The 11129-nt window shown below is 41.2% G+C and overlaps 1 protein-coding gene across 1 annotated transcript; it reads right to left on the bottom strand.

Moving 5' to 3' along the window:
• Positions 1-576: 576 nt before the first annotated feature.
• LOC108234416 (guanine nucleotide-binding protein subunit alpha-14) lies at positions 577-10828 on the bottom strand. Its single transcript, XM_017413604.3, has 7 exons — positions 10506-10828; positions 3228-3412; positions 2904-3058; positions 2487-2615; positions 2252-2381; positions 2027-2180; positions 577-1816 (listed from the first exon to the last, which is right to left on the bottom strand). Exons 1-7 carry the CDS (start codon positions 10624-10626, stop codon positions 1626-1628), a joined length of 1065 nt encoding a protein of 354 aa, XP_017269093.1. The 5' UTR covers positions 10627-10828; the 3' UTR covers positions 577-1625.
• Positions 10829-11129: the final 301 nt, after the last annotated feature.

Raw genomic sequence — 11129 nt, forward strand, 5'->3', positions numbered from 1 at the left:
ATATTTCAAGTTGTAAATAAGAGATGAAACGATGCTACAAATCTAAAACTCTGAGGCCAAATTAGCTACAAGTTAAACTTTATTTCACTGGAATATATAAAAGGGAAACAAACGCTAATAAAAATATGTTTAATATTATTATCTCCTCATTCTTATTTTTTTTACCTCCATATTTTATTTTCAAAATAAAGACTGTTCAGTTTGAGATTTAGATGCATGCTATTTTTATACTGTACCTCCATGTATCAGTCTTCTGTATATTTAATATTTGGGTTTCTACCCATCCTCACATTAATCTAGGTGATGCAGACTGACTTGTTGTGTTTTTATACCACACATATGCAAAGCAGACAATGAATTATGCAGAGAAAAGACAAATTCTTAATTATTATCGGCTTCTGTTTGTGTAAATGTTTGTGTCTTTGGTTTCTGGTGTGTCAGAGTTTAAAATGATTCAATATTTCTATCGCTTCCTCTTTTTATTTAATTTATTTTTTTGGGGGGGGGAAGCAAACCGTTTACTGCTGTGGCTTTTTTTTTCCATGTTGTTTTCCAACAAATAAAATATGCTTCAGATTCCAGTAGCGTCTTTATTCATCTGCTGCGGCAGGAACACGTTGAGGGAACCGCGTTCCCCGTTTTTATTAAATAACTGTTTATGACAAGACCAACAAGTAACGTTTTAATTTAAACAGTTCCAGTTTCCTACAGATTATGTACATCTAAACAAGAGAAATGAGATGTTGCTGCATAAATTAGGCACTTCAGTGTTACACAGGCTGAAGCGGTTGGTACATTTTCTATACGTAGAAGCACTCAGATCAACTTTTACAGTATTTTCAAATAAAGTAATTCACACAAAGAATCATTTGTTACTATTTTACACTCACTATTCTGCAGAGAGTCATTTACAGGCGGGAGGCACCGATTCCTCCGCTTGGGATCAGAATTGGCTGGTGTTCAGCTTAAAGGCACATTTTATTTTAATTTTTCTGGTTCTTAAAGGCACCACAGCTGAGCAGCTAACGTCCACGAGCAACAGCACCTCTGGAAAAAATTTAGACTCCAAACAGGTAATGTTTAACTTTATGTCAGTTTATCTTTTACTGTAATCCGCTGGTGTCGATTCTCTGTCGTCCAGGAAATCTATAATCTGATTTACAAAGGAAATTGGTCGCATTTTGTTTGTTTTTTTTCCGTATAAATACTCTTGCCCAGAACCCTGAAGCATTTTATTGTCAGTATTCCAGTAACAGAGCGAAGGCTCATTAAGCTGGTGTTTCACTTCTAGTAAACTCAGGTCTGTAAGGTCAAACCTTTGCAAAAGTCGGCTATCGGCACTGGCCCTGAAAACTCTGATCGGTGCAACTCTAATTTCCAACACGTTCGCCTGCAAGAAAAGACCATAAAAGTAACCGCATCTTTAAAAAGTTACATTCTAGACCCTGTAGCCTACACAATCTGTTCTCATCTCTATGACTGTTTGGCTAAAATCAGAGCTCAGCTGTTTGAAATGAAAATATTTGATCCTAAAGTATTTTTTTCTTTCTTCCTTTTTGTCAAGCATTTGCGACAGTTGTGTGGTATTCCCTTCTCTTTTAAACCTCCCTTTTCTGTTTTTTGTTTTACACCAAGTTGAAGTCCTTCAGGTTGGCTGTGAGGATGGTGTCCTTCACGGCCACAAAGACGAAGCGGATGTTTTCGGTGTCCGTGGCGCAGGTGAAGTGGGAGTACAGCTTCTTGTCCTTGTTAGGGTTTTGTTCTTGGTACATTCGGAGGATGAACTCTTGAGCTGCGCCTGGATCCTGCTGAGGTCCTGCAATTAGGAGTTGAAATGATTTCACTTGTCTTCTAAGAGAAAGCCTTTCCCCGCAGTTTCACTTTGGCCCCCTGCATTATTAATCATTCTTGGCTAAAATGCAAGCTCAGTTTCACAGATCTGGACAAACGATTTTAGCTGTAACCCTCTTATAAGATGAAATGATTTAAAATGTGCAGCTCACACATCGACTGAAGACGATCTAACCTGTGAATTCGGGGAAGTACGTGGCTATGTGAGAGTACACAATCTTCTCCTTCAGGATGTCGGTCTTGTTGAGAAACAGTATGACGGAGGACTTCTCGAACCAGGGGTAGGTGATGATGGTTTTAAAAAGGGCCTTGCTCTCCTCCATTCGGTTCTAGGACAGATTTGCAGAACGGTGAGAAACCCACAGCGGTTCTTTTAAACTTATCGGAACTGGACTCTCACCTCGTTGTCACACTCGGCCAGGACCTGATCGTACTCGCTGAGCGCCACCAGGAAGATGATGGAGGTGACGTTCTCAAAACAGTGGATCCACTTCCTCCTCTCTGACCTCTGACCCCCCACGTCCACCATCCTGCCAACAAAACAGCCCCCAAAGAGGAAACAGTTGTCTGCTGCTGCGGTATGACATATTAGAGCCATCAGTGTGTTTTTTTGTTGTCGTTGTTGCTTATCTCACCTGAAAATGACATTTTCCATGTCGAAAGGGTACTCGATGATCCCTGTGGTTGGCACTCGAACTCTGAGGATGTCCTGAAGGTCCGGTAGATAGGAAGGCTGAGCAATTCGATCCAGGTCGGTAAGATAGCTGAAATATTTACAGAAAAAGACTGATTCTAAACCTCATAGTGAACTCTGACAAAGGTACTGATTACACATCTTTCACTGAAAAGCCAATTCTAAAACAAGAAATTAAAATGCAAACCATAAAGTGAGAGATATGTTGAATTGAATGAGTACAGCTATGGTGTGTTCAGTTAGTAAAAACAAGATTTGCCAGCATAGATGGAAGCAGACTTGTGTTTGATGTGTGGAGTCAGCAGAGCGTTTAAAAACAGATTTCTTGAACGTGATCACTGCGTTTCTCCGTTCTCACTATTTGGTGGAGTCGGACAGCTGGTACTCCCTGCGTCGGTCGTAGCACTCCTGGATTCCGCCGTCGTTCCACAGACTCCTGATGGCCACCGCAAGGTTTGGATCCAACTCCTCCACTTTGTCCACCTCCACCTCCAGGACTGAGTCGGCACAGCTCTGTTTACACACACACATAAAGATGAATCCCCATCACAGAGCAGGCTTAAACTGATGTTTGTAGCTGTTTCAAACACTCGTCCACACCTCATATGGGTTTTCTATCTTTCTTGATCCAAATAACTCAATAAGGTATCTGAACTGGAGCAAACGTCATTCGATTTAGTACCTGGTTCGCAGGATCAGCGAAAGATATGTTTAGCGCCACCATGGCTCTGACCATGGTCTGCATCGATGTGTAGATGTTCTGGAAGACCAGCTTAGCGTAACTCCTCTTGTCTTCATCTGTGTAGCCTCCTCCATGGATGATCCTCATCTGTTTGATGAAGGTGCTCTTTCCACTCTCACCAGTGCCTGTGAAGATGCAACAAACGTTGGTGTTTTATTGTATTTAAATCAGGAGAGCAGTGGTGGCTGCATGAGGAGGCAGACATCCTCTCACTGTGCAGGATTTCAACGTAAAACTACAATAAAATGCAGCTACCAGTATTTTACTGTTAAATATTTTTTCAGTTATCATACTTTAGATGTAAGCTTGTGGCTGTAGGATAAACAATGCAATCTACAATTTCCATTTGCAAAATATTTTTTTATACTGTCATAAATTAAACCTAATTAACATTTATTTTCTATTCGACCCACACACAAACCTTGTTATTTAAGATAAATTGGTTGATTGACACAGTTGACAATTTATTTACAAGAGGAAGAGCTGGTAGTACGTCACAATAAGTCAGTGTAAATTATTCAAATGTGATTAATTTAAATTTACAATTCAAAGAAATAATGGTAACAAAATGGGTCATGAGGGTCTGTGACTTATTTTATGGTTCAGAAGCTGTAATTTTAGATGTTTAAATGGGGTAAAATTCACTCTTTAGTGCAAAAGTCAATGATTAATATCTTTTCAAAACTTACTGAAAAGTTCACAAACTTAAGACACGTTGGTAATTATCTGACCATGTGTAGAGCTTTAAATCTTTGTACTTTTTGTGCAAAATCTTTATCTTAAACAGAAGAAATGACCTCATCTGTCAGGTTTACATTGAGGCAAATAAAGTTGCAGTATTTTCTTGTAACTGAAAGTATAAAATTGTCAAGATTGTAAATAATGAATGAAATTACAACTTCAAACTTCTACAGAAGTGCAGGGCCGTACAAACAGTTTTCATACAGATTTATAAAAAGCCCCGTTTGTTCGTTTCTGCACAGGTTGCCAAGTGCCAGGACGTGTAAATACAAACAAACAAACAAAAAAAAGTCAACCAAGATAATGACGCTTGACTGCTGACTTGTCTATGCAGGAATGCACAGGCAAACTGAACGATTTGAATGCAGATTTGACTGCCAAAATTTCACCTGTTTCGTAATGTGTGGGTACACAAAGGAAATTAGTGGCATCTTTAAGCTGAGCTCTGTTCAGATCTTTATAAATCAACCTGGATCCAGTCATTTATCTTCTGTCGGAAGATAGTTTTGGGTTTCGTAAGCTGACCATTGCACTCATGTTAAGTGACTTAAGTTAAATAGGATCATAATAGAAGGTTTTGACCCAACATCTAAAACACCTAAAAGAAGCTCAGGCTGGAACTGGAGCTGCAGTGAGTAAAACTAAAACTGTTTCTTTCTCCGTTCATCTCGTCTGCATTTAGTTTTTATCCTTGCTGTTTGTGGGCTCTGTTACACGTCAGAGGGGTTTTTGGAGGTTACGGAGCTCACACACTGACACGTATCAGCCCTGAAATCTCAAACACTAGACGACAATTCTGCTGACTTCATGAAACTAAATTCTAAATACCTAAACTCTCTCTCTCTCTGCTATTAAACATTTATCTTCCTCTCATTAAGTTTCACTCTGAGATACAATTTCTGAATGATGCCAAATCTGCTTGTTAATAAAATGCACTGTGCATCCCGCCTCGGTGCATGGAAGTGATGGCATGCTTCCTCTCAGCTGGGGTCAGTCTCAGTGATCTCAGCCGAATTCAAGTGTCCCGCTTGTTTTGCATGGCATCAGGAAAGCTCCAGCCTTTGCATCTTAGCAAGCAAAGTTTAGCCAAATTGTCGGCATTTGAATGTTCCTTGTTTACAAGTCAAGTTTCTTGGAGATGAGGTGGGGCAAGAAAAGGCAGATGAATTGTGGAGGCAAATTTATGATCCTGCAGCTTCACAGGGCTTTATTTTTCTTTGACGAGTTTTGTTCTCACTCTAATTGTACAGACTATGATTTAATAATTGTAATATAATCTAGTAATTCAACAGGTGAGTACAACCACATTAAAAAAAATAACAAATCAGGGTCAACGATAAGCTCAAGGAACTGTTGAACTTGAAGAAAGTCTTCAAGCTTCGAGGCTGGAACTTGTTTAGGAAGAGAGCTGAATTCAAACTAAAAGATAAACATTTCGGTTGATATTATGGGATTAAAAACACAGATTACAAGCTTCAGAGGTGAAGCAGAATCAGATTGGTGGCAACTCGGACACAGCCAATGAGGTGAACAGGTTTTTTTTCCGACCAGAACTAATCAAAAGAGCACTCCTTCCCCCCTTCACCCAGGCAGAGACTCAGAGTTTCCCTGTGTCTCCAGCCTCATCTCAGCATCAGAAAACAGCCTCTTCCACAATATCATTCTGCGATATGTCTGAAAAGTTGTTCACACAGTCTCATAAGGATGTAAGCTTATAGAAGTCAGGTAGGAATCAGTGCACCGACAGTGGACCTTCATGCCTACTCACCAACTCTGCTCTGTGACTACCTGTGTTGTCAGCTCAAAGGCGCATCAGCTGTGGATCAGTGTCCTCCTCTGTCATTTCTTTCAACACTGAAGCGGGAAGAAGGTGCCTGAGGCCCGGCTTGATGAAACCCTCTTTGCCTCCTCGCCCCAAACTGTTTGTCTCCAGCATCTAAAAGGAGAGAGGGGCTAAATGGAAACAAGGCTGCAGGGCTCCTGAAAACCTGCAGGGTTCAACAGTACCTCTTCAATCCTGGTCCAATTCAGGAGCTTACACCCTTCCTTGTTCTGGTTCTTTAAAAAATAATAAAACCAACATTTGCCCTTTGCAACTATAGAATTGTTGCTCTAACATAAATGTCGTAGAAGTTCAGAAGAGATCATGTTGACTTAACCAAATAAGCAACTTTTGGTATCCACTGCTTTTCAGGATCCACGTTGCCTCGTGTTGGAGCTAAAGACATCCTCTTCTGTCTTCTTTGAGACAAAGGCAGAAACGGTGGGAGGATTTCTACAGCCGACCTCTGGAAAATCCAAACTGAGACCTCCATACAAGCACCGGGATCGATTAACACACGACAGAGAGGTACCCCCACCGCTCCCTGCACTGGGAACAATCCTCTCGTCACAAAAGTGGAAAAAAACAGAGAAGAGGATCGGAAACTTAAATAAATAATAACTCCAACATGTTTTTCCATTGTGGGAGAGGAAATGAGGATAGTAGATAACTAAAAAAAAAACAACCTAAAGACAAACTCTGAACTGAGACTTTTTTTCCTGTTTCTCCGCAGTTAGGGACTGGTTCATTCCTGCCTACAGAAAATAAATAAATAAATAAATACATAAAAATAAATAAAATCCTAAACAATAACTTACTGCAACTGTATGCAGCATCACTCTTTAACTTTGGATGAACACATTGCATCAAATTTAATTTCTTATGGATTCATCCAAGCATTTGTTTTTTTAAGTCAATTCATTTCAACTAAAGTACTAACTCAGAGAAGTTGAGTCAGTCAGGAGTTCATCCCCACAGAAGATTATCTGTGTTCAGTGATTCAAGAAAGAATTTATATTTAATCTTTAGTGCATCAGGATTCAGAGAAACTGTAGAGTTCAGTGGATTTTGGACCTTCTAGAAGAAAATTTAAAGCAGAAACAATTGAGTACCACTGACAACAAATACGATTTGTCTCTAAATGCACTAATTTCCATCCATCCATCCATCCATTTCCCCACAATTTAGCTCCTCCTGGGGCATCCTGAGGCCTTCCCAGCTCAGATATAATTCCTCCAGTAAGTTCAGGGTCTTCTTCGGTTTCTCCTCCCAGGTGGAGAGTGACCAGAAACTTTTTGGCGATGGCCACACAGGAGACTTCCTAACCAGATGCCTAAACCACCTCAGTGGACTCCCTCTGATGAGAAGGTGCAGCAGCTTTTCAGGCTGAGCCCAGCTGACGTAGGAAGCTCACCTCCAGGATCTCGTTCTTTCAGTCCCACACCTTCTGACCTCAGCTCGAGAGCTGGAGTGTAGATGAAACACTGAATTGAGAACTTTGCCTTTCAGCTCGCCTCCTTTGCCACAACAGACCGGAGCAACGGCCTCATTACTGCGAACAAGGCCCATCCTACTCCCAGATACTGAAACTCCTCCGCTTGAGGCTTTTTCTGGCTGCACAGGTTTCTGTGCAAAGAAAACACGTATAACACGTAAAAATGAGCAATCCTGACGTTTTTAAGAAAGGACAAAGAGGGGAAAAACTAAAACCCTGATTAGCTCCATGTTGGAACAGTTTTATAAACAAATAAAAATAGAAGAATAAAAGAATAAACTCCTAAACACTCCACTGATTTCACACTTTTATTTTTTCCTAATATATGTCTAAAAAGCTGTAAGAAATCCATCGGGTTTGTTTGCCTCTGCTTGCATCTTTGTGCACATCTGTGTGCTTTTCGGTGAGAACAGCTTCTTTGTAGGCGATAAGACATTCACACACATCTGACCACAGACACAACCTCACACCTGCACACACACACACTTCCTCAACACCGGAGCGTGAATGGACATGGTGTTACCAGCACAGAGATAACAACTACTACTATTACCACCGACTGCAAATGAAACCTGCCCGTCAGGTGGGACTTGGCAGGCAAATACGAGATGCAAAAGAAGTCACTGCAATAATCTGATTTCCTAAAGTTCGAACCGTGTCACGCTCCGCACACAAACATCCCCTGAAATATGATTTACATTCATCGGACAGAATATCGGTTGTGTTTTCTGTAACTCAAGCCAGCAGCGTCTGGGTATCGACTCATTAGAGTTTAAGCACCTTTTACATAAGTTAAAAAAAAACACGAGCGTGTTTCTGTTCACACATTGGTTGAGTTTCATATTTTTACTTCTATGTGAACATTTTTGCTGTTTGCTGTATTCTTTTATACTCACTGTGATGATTTTAATGTTGGTGGAACATAAAGAAATAATCTTGTTTTGATTTCCCTTTTTTTAAAATCACCTTTTTTGTTTATTTGATAATGAATGAAACTGCTCTTTTTTTGTAAATTCTATAAGTTTTCATTTTAAATTTGATATTATCTTATACATCAGCATGCTGAACTGCTCTGTGTGTTAAAAAGCACTTTCCTACACGACTGGTGAGCATTTACTCATGTTGGACACGCTTTACTCTTACCTTTGTCACATTGTCACCAGTTTTAGGTCAGAAAGGAGATGAACCTGACATAACTTATTGTCCTTTATCAGGTGTAAGGCTACAGAGAGGAGGCCGAACCTGACTGTGTTGTTTTTTCTTTAATTCTGCTCTCTGAGGACCCGGCTGAACGAGACTGTGGCCATCTTAATGAAATCCTCTGAGAGCTCTGAGTCATTCTGACCACTTCATCAAAGTACCAACATGCTGAAGATTACAGATTACACCGCATCTGTGGTCACTTTAGACCTGTTATCTAAGTCCTAACTGGCTCACGTTCAGTTCTTTAAAGAGTTTTGTAAGTTCGAAACACAGGATAAAGATGATAAAGACCGGTCAGTGTTGAATTTAAGTGGCCTTTGAGCTTTGGCTGTGAAAATTATGTGTTTTTTATTGTTGAAATTGAACAGTTTGATCAGTTTTTAATCTAAAGATCTGATCTAAACTGTATCCTCTGGGCTTTTTTTTTGTTTTGTTTATTTCTAGAGTTGTTACACCTGTTCCTGCTCATCCCTCAGCCTGTTTAACAACTTCATCCTCTGACTGCCAGCAGTTTCTACAGCCTCCTTGTTATCCTGAACAAGGAGACCCTGTGGCTTTAGGAGCCCTGTCAGACCCTTATTCATCCCTGGGATCATCCAAACCACCTCCAACTGCATTCAGAGCAAATCTTGGTCTCGTTGGCAGTTATTCTGAGTGCCTAACTCCTTCTAAGAGAACAGTGGCGCACAAACCTGTCGCTCATGTCCTTGCGCCGGGACGGATTTGCATGATGTTTGCATGAGGCGCGTCCGCAGCAGCTAGTTATGGCTTTCAAACACACCACGGAGCGCTCCCACACTACTGCAGTAAAATGCGCCCTGAGCCAGGCGACCCGGACAGATGCTCTTTGGATCAGAGTGGTGCCACAGTTTCCTGTGCAGCAAACGTTCATTCTGTGCGAAGACATGCGCACTGAGGAGAGAGAACTGCGCGTCACTGAGCCACTGCACACATGACCAAATAAATGAATAAATAATCTTATTATAAACGTTTCTGTGATGGCTAGGTGATTTATATTATAAACATGCAATTGCAAACAAATTTTCCTTCATTATTTAAGGGAAATATCCGGTTAAATGAGGACTGTGCCAAAACGCGCCGAGTTTTTCTAAACCTTTAGGTGGATGAACACATTGTTGTTTGGCCCCTTTGGTTACCAAGTAGTTGAAAGATATTTTTAAACCGTTTGGCCTTCCTAGTGTGACTGTTAGGAAAGAAAAGAAAAAAGGAAATCCATTCATTAAACCGGCCGCGGTGCGTAAAAACCCGATGGCACAACTTTTGGCGCAGCTGTAGCGAAACGCACCCGGCCAGGAAGCAGCCAAAAGGGAACAGTTAGATAGGACTCCAATGTTTAGGAGCAGCACACTTAAAAATACACAAAAAACAACAATTTATACAGAGTTACATCTATGAGTCAGTCAAAACCCTTTTTAAAATAAAAAAAAAAAAAACAGATTTGACTGCCGTTTATTTTCATTGGCCTATAAAACGTTAGGAGGTTTTATTAGGTTACCATATCATATTTATTATTATTATTATTATTATTATTATTATTATTATTATTAATATTATTATTATTAAAACAGCTTTAGATTTAGTGGCTTTGTGATCCAGTCCCACCTCCGAAACCTGCGTGTCCAGGTGTGGTCAGGAAACAGTGAGGTAATGGCACATTTCAAGTGTTTATAATTCACTGACAGCAATAAACACACTTTGGGTATTTCCTTTCAAGCTAAATGACAATAAATTCATCACGTGAATGCTTCAAATGACCGTTTTTAGAGCATTTTTGTGCGTAAACGCACAAAAAAGGATTATTTTGAAGTAAATATAAAAGCCCAAACTCTTGCAGGGTTGTTGTCACTGACACTTGGAAGTACTTTTTTTTACTCTGATATTTGAGCCCCAGACTGACCCCCCCTCGTTCAGGCTGGTTTCCTGCAGAGATGCTCACCCAGCAGCAGCAGCTTCAGCTCCCGGCGGGAGTCCTTCTTGTCTCTGCGCAGCTGCTCCTCGATGGCGTTGCTGATCTTCTTGGTTTCTCTGTCCTCCGCCGACACACAGCAGCAATCCATGGTCCCAAAGTCTAAACCCCTCCGCTGTCAGAGGAAAAAAAACAAAAAGCTTTGAAAAATAAAAAATAAAAAAGGCGCAGGTCGGGTCGTCACAGCTCCACCGAGGCGCAGAGCATCTTCAGGAGTGACGTCTGGATGTGAGAGGGCTCCACCTGGGCAGCTCCTTCCTTCAGGACCTGTTGGTTCAAAGTGCAGCACTGACTCTGAGCCTCTGAGCCTGAGACACTGCTTCAGCTTTTTTCTTCTTTTTTTTTTCTCTGTACCTGGCCAGTGGGAGGGCGTGGCGACGGCCACAAATAGACAGGTTGAAATGGGAAGTGAGCCTCTGCAGTCCGCAGTTCATTCTGAGGCAGGACGCGTGAAATGTTCCCACGAGCCTCAGGGCCTGCAGGAGCCTCGGGACCTGCAGGAACCTTGGGACCTGCAGGAGCCTCAGGGCCTGTAGGAGCCTCAGGGCCTGCAGGAGCCTCGGGACCTGCAGGAACCTTGGGACCTGCAGGAGC

Source organism: Kryptolebias marmoratus, linkage group LG1 (assembly GCF_001649575.2).
Source record: "Kryptolebias marmoratus isolate JLee-2015 linkage group LG1, ASM164957v2, whole genome shotgun sequence".
Taxonomy (NCBI): domain Eukaryota; kingdom Metazoa; phylum Chordata; class Actinopteri; order Cyprinodontiformes; family Rivulidae; genus Kryptolebias; species Kryptolebias marmoratus.